The 13505-nt window shown below is 35.4% G+C and overlaps 2 protein-coding genes across 4 annotated transcripts; one reads left to right on the top strand and one right to left on the bottom strand.

The window, feature by feature from the left end:
- The first annotated feature begins 121 nt into the window (after nucleotides 1-121).
- On the top strand, nucleotides 122-726 carry LOC143575089 (uncharacterized). The gene has a single exon (XM_077059544.1). It carries the CDS (start codon nucleotides 346-348, stop codon nucleotides 508-510), a length of 165 nt encoding a protein of 54 aa, XP_076915659.1. The 5' UTR covers nucleotides 122-345; the 3' UTR covers nucleotides 511-726.
- Nucleotides 727-7833: 7107 nt separating this feature from the next.
- Nucleotides 7834-9698, bottom strand: LOC143575088 (chalcone isomerase-like protein 2). Of its 3 annotated transcripts, XM_077059541.1 has the most exons (6): nucleotides 9633-9675; nucleotides 9365-9442; nucleotides 9222-9287; nucleotides 8816-9156; nucleotides 8573-8728; nucleotides 7834-7971 (listed from the first exon to the last, which is right to left on the bottom strand). In XM_077059541.1, the coding sequence occupies exons 4-6, from the start codon at nucleotides 8889-8891 to the stop codon at nucleotides 7853-7855; spliced, it is 351 nt and encodes a 116-aa protein (XP_076915656.1). In that variant the 5' UTR covers nucleotides 8892-9156; nucleotides 9222-9287; nucleotides 9365-9442; nucleotides 9633-9675; the 3' UTR covers nucleotides 7834-7852. The 3 variants fall into 3 exon arrangements, with proteins under 3 accessions (XP_076915656.1, XP_076915657.1, XP_076915658.1); XM_077059542.1 differs by having other exon boundaries at nucleotides 9365-9698; XM_077059543.1 differs by lacking the exons at nucleotides 9365-9442; nucleotides 9633-9675 and having other exon boundaries at nucleotides 8816-9349.
- Between the last annotated feature and the right edge of the window lie 3807 nt (nucleotides 9699-13505).

Below are 13505 nucleotides of genomic sequence, written 5' to 3'. Positions count from 1 at the left end.
TACATGTTTTCATTCTTGTAACTTGTAAACTATTGTGTATTAGCAATTCTAAATTTCTAATAACATTAGTAACAAATAAATTCAAAAACCAGTTGGAACTAGTCACATATATATATTTTATGTCACTTTTTGACCATTGGAAAAGTTGGAGGGGCACACCACAACCTTCAATAATAAATTAATGAATCTTCTTCTAAGCTTCCAAGAGTTGACTTTATTTCTAGATTTAAATGTCGTAACACCTCTCCAATTTTGACTCGATCATCATCTTCCTTAACTCTCTAGCAAAAAACCTAGAGTTGACTTTCTCTCTTGTCATTCATTTTCAAGAACAACAAGAAGAAGATGATGAATGAAAAGACGAAGGCTTTGATGATTGGAGTTGTGGGTGCAGGAATCACACTTTCTGCATATTCACAGGATTACATGAGCCCGACTAAGTGTATTGGCACCGGCTTTTTTGTTCTAGTCATTGGACTTCTTGTTGGTGAGGGTTTCATTCCTCTTTAAGTTTACGGGTTTTGTTGTTAACAAAGAATATGGATTCTCTTTGATATATTGGATCCATTTTAGTTATGTTTTATGTGTTTCTTAAAGTTGTAACGGATGGTGCCACCAAGAACCCTAAAAATATTTGATCGAATCATGATATTACTTTTTTTTTTATGTCTATGATATAAATGATGATAATATATGTGTTTGATATAATGAGTGGATTGGTATCTTGGTTGCAGGATTTGGTGTTATGTATGTTTAGTTTTAGAATTCAAAACCTTCACTTATTATCGATAGTTTGTTTAATATGGTAAGTGTGATCAGAATCAATATAAGAGAGATTTTCAAGATTCATAACTCTAAAATCTCAGTTGAAAATTATGTCCAGGAACTAGAACGAGAAATATTTTTATGTATGATTTTATGAATATATTAATACTTTATTTTTGAATGACGGGAAAAACCCTCACCTAAGGCCATCACCCATGAACACTTGCCCTAAGGCACAACAATGCGATGAGATAAAACCCGTTTGGTTCAAGAATCCAACTAGTCACCGCCACCTACTCGCCTAGTCTCCCATCATCAATGTGTTCATAAGCGGATCGGACAGCGAACCGGTCCGACCGGCCAAATGAATTTCTTCTAAAAGATGACCGTTAGGGCTAAAAATATTTTTTTCTAAAAAAATATTTTTTAATAGTCAAACCTATTCGACTGGTCTGGTTTTCCGGTCGAACCGGTTCGACTGGCTGGTCCGATCCAGTCTCAACAACATTGTCTATCATCACTTGGTGTCGTCAAAACTAAATGATAAGGGCATGAATCGAACTTGTGTCACATGAAACGCCAAGTCTTAATAAAATAGAAAATACATTAGTTATTTATATGTTATATTCTTAGTAAAATATAGTTATTTATATGATATATTCTTAGTAAAATAGATAAAAGGTGGTTACAAGTTAACATTAACTGACGTTTTTTTTAATGAAAGTTAATGTTAACCCATGTCTATCCCGTATAAAAACTACTTTTTAAAATTATTAGGTACCTAACATGTGTAACAGTTTTATGGATGGAAAAATGATCAGGAATCAAGATGTCCGTTTAGCTAGTTAAAATCATCATTTTGTCCATCAGAATAAGCTCTCCTTAAAATTGTTCACCTATACCCATCGGCCCGTCAGGTTAATAATCATTATTCGACTAGATATTCAACTAATCAGGTCACGTCATCAATCAAAAATTTAATTCGAGACGCTCAGATATTTTTAGGCGCCGTCATCGTTTTATAGGCCTCCACCTAGATTTTAAAATCTATATGTTCTAGGCATCCCGGCTGAATTTTAAAATTGGATAATGATTATTAAGTTGGCGGAAGATGGAATTTAAAGTAAACACTTTTGAAAAGAGTTAGTTTTGTTGTATAAAATGGTGACTTTGACAAGTTAAATGTATAGTTCCCTTTATTGAAAACCTATAATTGTTTGAACTTTTTTACAAATAGTTTGAACTTTCAATGATTACAACAATTCATTTAGTTAAATTATAAAACATGACAACGATACATGATCCTCATCCTATGAATATAAATAGTGTTTTGTCGGATGTTCAACCCCTACCTTCCCTAGTGGTGCGTCTACCTTGTGTCTTTTCTAATATACGATAAGATTCCCATAAAAAGGAAAAAGAGTTATGATAAGGTTAAGATAACTTATCCAAACTAACTCTAAAATGGTAATAGTTATCGAATGATCCGTAAGAGCAATGAGTAACTTGTTACAAGACATTTTCAAGCACATAAACAAACTTCTATCTCACATACATGATGCACAATTTATTTGTTTATTTTTATAGTTGTTAAAATTGAAAAAACGAATGTTAAATTTATTCCATGTTTTCGCAGTATATAGTGATATGTGTAGATCACTCGTTCACACACATGTGAGTGTGTGCATTGAATATTTTATTGTGTATAAATGAAAGTTTGAAAGGTATATTATTGCAACAAGACATTCTCACCCTAAACTAGATATCATGTGAAAAACGTATGCTTGTTTTACTATCATCAGAAACCTAGCATGAGAAAACAAGGTATTGGTTTAGCCGAAGATGGCTTGCTGGTCAACCTATCAACACATGGAGTTATAGGTCTCCTCCGGCAAGTCATCCTTGGCTATATCACATAAACCTTATTCCCACATGCAAGATTTTAGATGAAAAACGATATCATTGATCACTCTCTCCCCTCTTCCATGCACCTCACAAAAGAAAAGGCATGAACCTAAGCAAATGCGACCTCAAAAATCTTAGGAAATAGACAATTGATTTTGTAAATCAGATGAAATAACAATGTTTTGTTTATAAAAATATATTTTAATCATTTGTTTAAAGATTGAATGATTTGAAGAAAGATGGGAGTTGCCAAAAGGAGAAAGAAACCAAGATTCTATGAAGAAAACAAGTGGTTTCCATTCTCATGAAAACTAGAAGAAAGACAAGTAAGTGATTGGACCAATGGAGTTGTTTGTGATTGTTGAAGGCCTCCTTTATAAAGGGAAATGTTGATTTGTAGGAAAGTCTTAGATTTGTGTAAAATCCGTAGGGTACTTACAAACTCTCTTGTGCAATACCCACTTGTACAATTGTGGATGGTCTGCATTAATATTCAAGATTACATGAATAGGATGTGACCCAACAAGACCATTCAACTAGGACCTATCCCTCCATTGTTAGACTTTCGATTTATTTATGGCACTCTTTTAACATTATTAATATACATATGACAAGGGGCACATCTGCCATTTCCATTACTACTAGTGCAGTAGTTTTTTCCTTCTTTTAAACGAGCAATGAATAAAACCTGGTTATCCATAGTAACTTCATGGCAAAAGCCAACTCCATACATCTGTGATCACATATAATATTAGGCAGTCCAACACACAATCTCCTGTTTGTGAGAAAACCCGCTGCTTACTTAATTTGTTAAGAATATTAGATCATTTACTTCTACATTATATATATGTACATGTCTTATTGTTATGATTTTTTTTTAACTTATAAAGGTTACTGCTTTATGTCTAACTATGATTTTAGTTCTTATTATTAACGTTTGTTAAGAATAATTGTGATAAAATTTATTATTTTAATAAAAGCATAAACTGATATAAAAAATTCAACCATTTTCCCCCCTTTTTCTTTTCTTCTTTGTTACCCTCTCCCATCAACAAGAAGAGAAAAGGACCAAAAATGTTAATGTTTTGAACAGCAAATGTTAACTCTATCTATATGCATCCCTAACTTACACGAAATTTACACTTGGCCGAGATTGAACCCAAGAACTTTCATATAAGAGGTTTGCACCTCCGCCATGTGAAATGACACTGTAAATATTAAGTTCTATATTATGTCAAGGATCACTCCACGTCATATCACTAGATAAACTTTGGGCATGACCATATAATACTTTGAAAATAATCTTATTTCCAAAAACTGAATGATTTCTATCGGAAACGGTACCTTAGAGTTTGCAAAATCATACGAAACACAAAAGTCATCAAGACAAGGGTGTTTGTTACTCTAATGAACAAATATAGTAATTTAGCAATTATTTGCAACGTTTGTTAGTGATAAGGAGCAAAACCATCATAAGATATCAAAACATGAGTAAACCGTCATAAGGACCGGACCATTCATTAGTTAATTTAGTCTATTTAGAAATGACCATTTATTAGTAAGAACTTCATTTTATAAATTCAAATGGTTGATTATAATATCTTGTATGATTGTTAAAAACATTTAACATTATTATTATAATACTGCAGAAATCATTAAGTGGAGTCGTCTGTGTGAATGTTTGATTTGAGAGTTGTGGAGTTAGTTGGGTAAATTTACTTCATCTGTGAATAACTTCTACAGGCCTTTCATCCTGCTCAGGAAAGTGACCCATGACAACTAAACTTGTGTACTTTTTCTTTTTCTTTTTCTAATATAATATCTTATTTTTTCATTATCTATTTCAGTGTATTAATTTTAAAGTAACTGTACCTGATACCCCTACAGCATGTATGAAAAACATTATAAAACTATCTCCAATACTAAAACGGTTCTCTATGGTGGGGACATCGAAGCTCCTCTACAGTGCCGCGTCAGCGCCAAGTAAGCATCGGGGGTATCGAAGCCTCAACCTTTGGGCGCCCCTGTTACATACATACATATGTGTGAGTGTGTGTAAGAGAGAGAGATATGAAGAGAGAATGGCGCCATCGTTGTGAAGCCACCCCCTATCAGCGCCCCCGGTGGTGTGCCGCGCCCCAAGGCCGCCCATAGCTTGGAGTCTAAGGATGCTAGGCGTCCTTAACTGTCACGTCATCTGACATTCTAAGTTTACGTAACGCTTTTATAGTGGGATTTGAGGTCCCGGCCTTCAAAGTAGGAATTGAAAAAAAAGAAAAAGAAAAAGAAAAGCAAGTCCGACGGGTATACCCGAAGCACCGAGACAGGTATACCCGAAGCCGGTGGGTATTAAGCCGGGTATGAGATTAGTTTGAAAATTTTTCACGGGCATGGAATTAGGTGATACCAGGCCTAATTACCCGAAATACATACCTGTTTACCCGAACAATGTACGTGATGATTATTTATATAAATAAAAAATATACAATAATTCTAATGGTAAATCAATTGTACATGGAAATCTTAACGAGATTTTTTAACAACTAACGGCTATATTTGATACCCACATGTTTGCCCGACACCCAATGAGTATTTACTCGAATCCGACGGGTATGGACCATGTACGGGACACAAGTCAAACGCTTTCCCTTTATAACTTTAACATAAGAGAAAAGAAAAGAAAGGAAAAAAAAATTCTTTTATTTTCTTTCCCCCTTTTACCTTTCCTTTCTTTCTTTCCAAATTGAAAAGAAAACAAGATCTTCCCAACTTACTCTTTATTTCTTCTTATTTCCATCCATCTGTTTCTTTTCTTTCATTTAATGAAACTCATGAACACAATTCTTTCTCATCTCTTTTCTTTTCCTTCTTTTAAAAAAATCTCTGAAACACAATAATTTTTTTCTTTCCCCTAATTTCATTTCTTTTCCATTAATAAATTAACTCAGAAACACATTTGATATTGTTTTATAAAATTTTGAATATAGTGTCCAGTTCAAAATTTATTGGTTCGTATCTTATTAAAACGAATTGTTTAGCAGTCGACTCGGTCAAGGATCAACTTCAATTATATGAACAAGAACCCGTATATGTTTTAAAATTTTGCGTTGTTGACTTTCCGAGCTTGCGGTGCGCGCGTATAATGTATATATGTGTGAACCCTCAGGTGGACAAAAATGAAATTGCACTAGTTTTGACGTTATTTTACTAATCTCGTGAAAATAACGTTAAAAGTGGCGGAAGGTTAATCAGGTATCATGTAGTGGTGTTGATAGCCGAAAGACAAGGTTACATGCACCAATCGGCGATGTCCCGATGGTTGATGCAAAACTACTATTGAGCTGGGAGCAGAGGTGGATACTGAAAAATTTTGTACGGGGGAGGCACAATACTGATTGACAGAAAATAGGTTAAACAAAATAATTTGATGATAAAATAACATAAGTAATTCAATATTTAAATAAAATAAAAAAGGATACCCCGATTAACGTTGTTTTAGAGGATCTTATAAACAAATTATATTAGGTTTTTACACTAATTAAACACATTCTAATAAAAATAGCCGAACAACCCGCATGTCATTGCCCATCCTACCCATCCCGCCCCCAACCCAATCACCATCACCCTAAGGCTATGTGAAGTGGTGGGGCTACAAAATAGGTCATTTGTGTCATGTGACGCCCAGTCAGCAAAATGTGAGTTTTTGTTTTAGGGGTGTAGTGGTGTTGTAGCCCTTATATATGTATGTATTCCTATGTGAAACAAAAAATAAAAACGTTAAAAAAACATGTTAAAACCTTTAATTTAATAAAATATGAAAGTTGAATGATCTAATTGGAACACTTTTTAAAATTGAGTGACCTAATTTAAACACTTTTGAAACTTGGTTACTATTCTATGAAATTGCCCCTTAATAATAATAAAAGTAAGGAAGAGAGAGCGAGAACCCCCCCCCCCCCCTAAAATCGTCGGGGGGGGGGGGGGTGTTGTAGCCCCTTCTCACCGGAAGTCGCCCTTTTTCGCCGCCCACTATCATCATTGATATGGTTTGGATTACTAACAAATGTGTTTTAAGTTATTAATTTTGTGGAAATAACTCATATGATAGGACTCCATGACAGTAACCATGGGCGATTTTGTGGAAAGAACTTCTTTTTGCAATTGTTTGTGGAAATAACTAGTAATCCCATTTGTTAATGAAGTTTAAAAACCTTTAAGAGTTTAAAAACTTTTGAGTTCATGTCTCCTAGATAATAGAACTTACCCGTTAAAAAAAACTAGTATTCTCATTTACCCTTAAAAAAACAAAAATAAAGTAAAAGTAATATTTAATCAAAGAACAAAACAAAAAGGTCTAAAAACACATTTATGTATTCTAACAACTAGCTTAGCTGTACTCTAATATTTTATCTTTTGATTTATTTTAAATAAGTTTTATTGTCATCTTCCTCTTTCGGTGGCACAAGTCTTCACAAATAAACCAGTTCACCGGAAAACTTTCATTTTCTTTTTCTATGCTTCTGAGCCCAACATTTCTCAAAAATCTTATGGGCACCTGCCTTAAAGTAGGATTAGACGGTGGGCACTTGCCTTAAACTTAGGATTTTGGGCTATATAATACACTAGTATTTTCGATCGGACGGTGGGCACCGGCCCACCCTCCTTTAGCCCTGAATCCGCCCCTCACTACAAAAAAATTGACTTTATCGGCGACAAAAGTCGTCGCTAAAGACCCCTAAAATCGCCGCTAAAGTGCCGCCACTATACTGCGTCGCTAATGGTCCACCTGGGAGCATTAGCCGCGACTTTTGTCGCCGCTAAAGGTGTTGCCGGAATCCGACTTGCCAGTTCCGATGGGTAGCGACGACTTTGTCGCCGCTAAAGGTGTTGCGGAATCCGATTTGCCAGTTCCGATGGGATTTTAGCGACGACTTTGTCGCCGCTATTGCACCAAATGTCGTCGCTAATACTTACTTTCGCGCATTTTTTTTGTACTTTTGACAATTCCAGATTTTTGCAGCTACTACAAATATATACAAATTTTGTCCAGATCCAAACCGCAACCAATGGATATATATAAGACCATTTTTTTAATTCAAACATAGAAGAAATAATTAAAGCATACCACAAACACTTTGTTTCAAGTCAAATATTTAAAATATAAAAACTAACTAGTCCATATCTAGTCCTTCTCGTCCGTATCAACTTTGTTTCCTATATTTGATGCCTCTTTCGAATCCGTAAATTGTGAGATTTGTGGATGCGCGTATAAATCTCGGGTCTTGAAACATGAATTTGATCCTACAAAATAAGGTATACACTATAAGTTAAAACAAAACTACATATTATCAATACACTTAGCACAAATGTCAGCTTAGAAAAGTTTAGAACATGAGAGAGCGAGTTTGACATGAACAGAATCGTTAACACAAATGTCAGTTTATAAAACAATGAGCATACAAGTAAGAATGGTAGGGGTGTAAATGAGCCGACCCGAGCCCGAGCTCAACTAGGCTCAAGTTCGGCTCGTTTTGACTTTCGAGCTCGGTTCGTTTCGATCTCTTTTTCTAAAGCTGGAGCTTGGCTCGTGAGTCGTTTTTTCCAGCTCAGGCTCGGCTCATTTACTATTTATTAATCAATTTATATACGTTTTTAATTCCCTTTATATACTTGAAAAAAAAACCTTAAACGAGCCTAAACTCGGTTCGAGCTTGTGAACACCCCTAGCTTCAAGTACCTAATTATGGTTTAATGTAATCATTATTACCACCATAATTCGGTTCGACTCATGCTCGTTCCTGGTTAACTAGTCAAACATTTCTTCATTTTTATTCTTTAAACCATACATAATTATTAAAAGTGAAATATCAACTATATATTAGTTTTGAATTAAGTAATTCACCTGAAATAACAGAATCAAAGAAGTCATCATCTTCGGCCAACTTGGTTCCTGATTTACCCTTCCATTTTTGCAAGTGAGAGACGATTTGGGGATCGATATAGACACTGATGGCCGTGAGCTTAACTTGTAGAAAATGGATCACGATGTTGGTAATTCCTGTTTCAACCAACAAAATCAAAAAACCATCACAAATTATAATTCAAGATTTTCTTAATTTAGCTATAGTTGAAAATATATGTATACCATGTCCAAGCAAAGACAAAGGCTTGGTGGTTGTGATCTGTGGAGGAAAAGGGATGTTATCATCCACTATCATCATTTCTGATCCCACTGCAGTACTACAAACATGATCCAAATCAAATCATTAACTTTAACCTTATGAATATTTATGGTCAACAACCCAAAAGAAAGGTCAACATGGTTCATCAAAAGTGTTTACTAGTCCACAAAGGTAGATCAGTAGACAGTAATTAGTTTACCTTTGTCTCAACCATGGAATGTATGATAGATTGAGGTTGAATAACAATATCAATATTGTCGTAATCCGACCCGTAAAAATAATGGGCTCCAATAACTTCTAGGCCCTGCAAAACGAGCACGTTACATATTACTGTTGTATAATTATTTTAATAAAAAGAAGCGAGATTACCTTGTTGAAAAGTGTAGCTGAAACCATAGTGATCTTCTTTCCCTATAACATAAAAATCACCAATAACTAAATAAAACACTACAGATTATGTTAAAGCATCTTATCTACGTATTCCATTTTGATACAACAATTAGACCTGGTACACTTGTAGAGTTGATCTACAACACCTCCACAATCTTATTAGATTCGTTATGTTCAACCGGAACCTAAAGGGAATGCACCTGAAACTGAAACACAATCAAACATAGATACAACAGAAATCGGTTCAATACGAGCCCTAATATGCATAAACACACACAAGCATACACAAAAACCCTAGGCTACAAGTTATCCTAATTCCTAATCCCTAATTCAGAATATGATTAAAACCCTAGTATCAATAAATGAACATAATAGCACAAAATATATTACCAAATTCGTCAAATTGAACAAGATTAGGGGGTGATGGTGGTTCGTCGGTGTAAATATTCCGACGTGGTGTTGTGGTGCTCCAGTAGGTTGAAGAGAGCCCTTGCGTTGTGCTCATGTGGTTGTCTTCCGTCGTGCTCCGGCTGTGATTTCTGGTGTGTGAGAGAGAGAGAGAGAGAGAATAACCGGTGGAGGGAAATAGCCCGCCTTTCTTATTTAGTATGATAAAAGGAGAACCATTGGATCTTATCCTTATCAACGGTTCAGGTTAAAAGTACCCATGTGATCACAGATCTAAAGGGCATGTCGCCGCTAAAGCTCACTTTTCTTGTAGTGCCTAGGGGTCTCACCGGAAACAGCTTTACTAGTCCTAAAGGGTAGAGGTAAGGCTGTTTATATCTTACCCTCCTCAGACCATATCATAGCTTTGCTATTGGTGGGAACCGCTGAGTACGATGATGATAATGTTGTTAGACTTTCCGAGAACCGAGTTATAGTTTGTATCGATACCGAAATTCGATTATATGATTTTCGATAGATACAAATTGTTTTCCAAATTTTGGTTTCTATCAAGTGTTGATATTATAACGTATCAAACCGATACTGGCTCAATGCCCCCCACGCGTAGCACAGGCAAATCCCAGTTGTTCCAAGCATATAAGATTTTAAAGGTCATGTGACACTTAATTACTTTAAAAGTTTCAATGGCATTTATTTATTTATATTTATATATTAAAACCCAAAAGGGTAGCACGTATACAAGACTTTTACTTATGAAAACCAATCATCTTTTGTACCATTTATTTTCTTTTTACTGTTCCTTGCCGCGAGTAGAGAGGGGCCATGCCTCTCAACAAAAAGTACAAAAGAATCAGGTATGGTTTATATGCACATGCAGTGTATCGAATACAATTAGGGTTAACACATACAAAGTGTTCGTGTTTGAATCAAAGGAAAAGAAGTCGCACGGTGGCAAAGTTATAAATAAGAGAGCAGGTTGAATTCAACTAAACAATCGTGCTAGCTAAACAAAAGAATTGCTATCGTTGCTTGTTTTATCTGTAGCATAATTAATTAATTTTAAGACTAGTGTAATTATCTTGTTTTATATGGAGTGTAAGTTGATACAACCACGATGTTGCCACCATACCCACTTCATACTTTTTACTTTACTCATGTTGCATGTTAAACTTATTTGTACACGATCTTATCCTTGCAGAAAATGGTTCGAGTAAAAAGACACAAAATCCTAGAACGGCTATCAAGACAACATGTTACATGACATTTTTTAAATAGACTTATATCTTTCTATTAGGTAGTTCAATTTATGTTGCTATGACTTTTTGCTAGTTTTAAGAAAAATGCACATACATTATGTTTATCTCGTTTTTACTAGTTTTATAATTTCGTATTTTCCATGCATAGTGTTCTAGTTCAAATGAAGCGGTTATGGTGATTTATAGTTCTGTAAAGTGTTTCAGTTCATAAGTTTCAGTTGAAAATGTTAGGTATGATCTTTTTGACCATAAACAAAATTACATAATTCATCCTTTACGTTATTTATTACTTTCATGTAGCATACTTAACGTTTAAAAGTTACGTATTTCATCCTTTGTGTTTCCTTTTCCTTTCAACTTTCATCATTTGCCAACGGTAGCTTCAAAAACTAACAAGTTGAAACACGATTATAAAATAGTAATTAAATCCTTCTTAAGCCGGGCGGGGCACTGCGTGATGAGCTCCCCATCACGCGTGATGGGTCACCGCACACCGCCGCCGGTCATCGCTCACGCGTGACGGGGTTGGTTGCGTGATAGCCATCACGCAAGTGATGTGTGTTTATCGAGATAATTTGATGCAGGAAGAGAACCAGATATATTTGTGTGTCAGTAAGACCAAGGATAACTTCAAGGTTTTGTAACCTCCGGCACGGATAACTTCAAGGTGGGATTATTCCGGTGAGGTCTTTGTTACCTCCGGCACGGATGACTTCAAGGTTTTGTAACAGACCCAGTTCAGGTGGGATGTTGCCGGAGAGTTGGTTGTCGAATAAGTGAAGATTGGTTAATCTCCGGCAGCTTCCGATCTCCGGCGGGATTATTCCGGTGAGTTTGTTGGAGTTTAATCAGGTGGGATTATTCCGGGATATTCCTGTGAGTTTGTTGGGATTATTCAGGTGGGATGTTGCCGGAGTTTGTCGGTTGTCAAAAATATTCCTATCACACCACACCACCACCCCTAGTAAAATCCATCACATGTGATGGATTTGGGGTTGGTGATGTGGCACACCACCATTGGAGGTGGTGTGTGATGAGCTTTGCAACACCCCCTATCCCCTCCCTAGGGGTGAGCAATAACCGAATCGGTAACCGAAACCGAACCGAAAACCGACGAAACCGAACCGATATAACCGAAAACCGAATTAACCGAAATTAACCGAACCGAACCGAACTCTTCATTTTTTAATATTTTCAAGTATTTTTTCCTCTATTTCATGTATTATATATATTAATAGTTTAACACTATCATTTTCATGTATTTATATCTCTATTTCATGTTCTAATATCTCAATTTTATATATTTATACCTTAATTTCATGTAGTTATGCATTAATTTCATGTATTTAAATATTCATTTCATGTAAATTTAAGCAAAATTTTAGCCCAAATTTGATACCGGTTATTAACCAAAATTAACCAAACCGATAACCGATCGGTTAGATTGGGTTAATGCTAATAACTGAACCGAACCGTGCACACCCCTACTCCTCCCCCCTTAATAATTATATCTTTAATTTGTTACACATCAATGTATTATATATGCATGTCATATTATCCATCTTTTCCATCTAAACAGCCACAAGCCCAAAATCTTATCGAAATGCCTACATCCAAGTACTCGTGTGGCACTTAAGCAAGCGATTACTCTTATAAGGGATCTTGATTTGTGTAATGATTTGGTTTTAACTAGCCACAACTTATAAATCATCTGGTTATCACAATTCTTTAACTAGTAAGCATAATCTCGGTGCCCTGAGTTTTGTTCTAAACTACCATCTAATCATGACCATTTAAGATGTTAATGACCGGGCAAACTGAGCCAACTACCTACATTTCAACTTTGTCATACGAAACAATCGCCATCAGTCTGCCGACAACCACAAAATTTCCGGCTACAAAAACGCCACATGACTAACATAGACAAACCACAATAATATAATTTGCTGAAAACAATACATCACCATCACCATTTATTTCTAAATCCCTTTAATTGATCACAAAACACAGAACAAAAATAGTAAACAATATATCAAAAGATATAACTTCACATCCACAGCATAATCCCAAAATGGCACTACTCAATCATCTGGACAAACCTTCAATCATCCTCCATTTCTATTTCCTTCATATTGTCATTCCCCTTCACCCAAATTATTAAACAAAGAGCCCGTACTCGATTCACCCAAATTATTGCACATACTATTAGGAGAAAATAGTACATACATACAGTAAACATGATATGCAATTCAAACTAGCTTTCCTCCACCACCTATGAATGAAGCGTATGCTTTGCAACTTATATAAATGACTAGACATCTAATATTCGTGGGAGTTCTACCTTGAATTAACCTTAGATTGTTGTTCTCTCCTAAGATACACGTGCCACATATAAATGCATTCACAAATGTGTGTCGTGCATACATACAGACCTATGTGTATACATGCATTCAAAGATGTGTATACATGCATTCAAAGATACGTTCTTAGAGGGAGCTCAAAATAAGAAATTAAGATCCATTAATAATTAGGAACCAAATGAACCACCATTTAACCCCTTGATCATATTTCAATTAAGGCTTTAGACTCCCACTCTTCT

This window comes from Bidens hawaiensis, unplaced genomic scaffold (assembly GCF_021521415.1).
Source record: "Bidens hawaiensis isolate Kalapana, Puna unplaced genomic scaffold, B.hawaiensis_p1.1 tig00027296_1, whole genome shotgun sequence".
Taxonomy (NCBI): domain Eukaryota; kingdom Viridiplantae; phylum Streptophyta; class Magnoliopsida; order Asterales; family Asteraceae; genus Bidens; species Bidens hawaiensis.
Note: the sequence above shows the minus strand (reverse complement) of the source record. Positions and strands in the feature narration are given on the sequence as shown.

Bases quoted from the DNA above. Each gene is read 5' to 3' on its own strand.
- LOC143575089 (XM_077059544.1), top strand. From the start codon at position 346: ATGATGAATGAAAAGACGAAGGCTTTGATGATTGGAGTTGTGGGTGCA.
- LOC143575088 (XM_077059542.1), bottom strand. From the start codon at position 8,891: ATGATGATAGTGGATGATAACATCCCTTTTCCTCCACAGATCACAACC. The intron at 8,729-8,815 runs GTATACATATAT...TGGTTGAAACAG, and splicing joins TTTGTCTTTGCTTGGACATG to GAATTACCAACATCGTGATC. The intron at 7,972-8,572 runs GTGAATTACTTA...CTTATTTTGTAG, and splicing joins CTTTGATTCTGTTATTTCAG to GATCAAATTCATGTTTCAAG.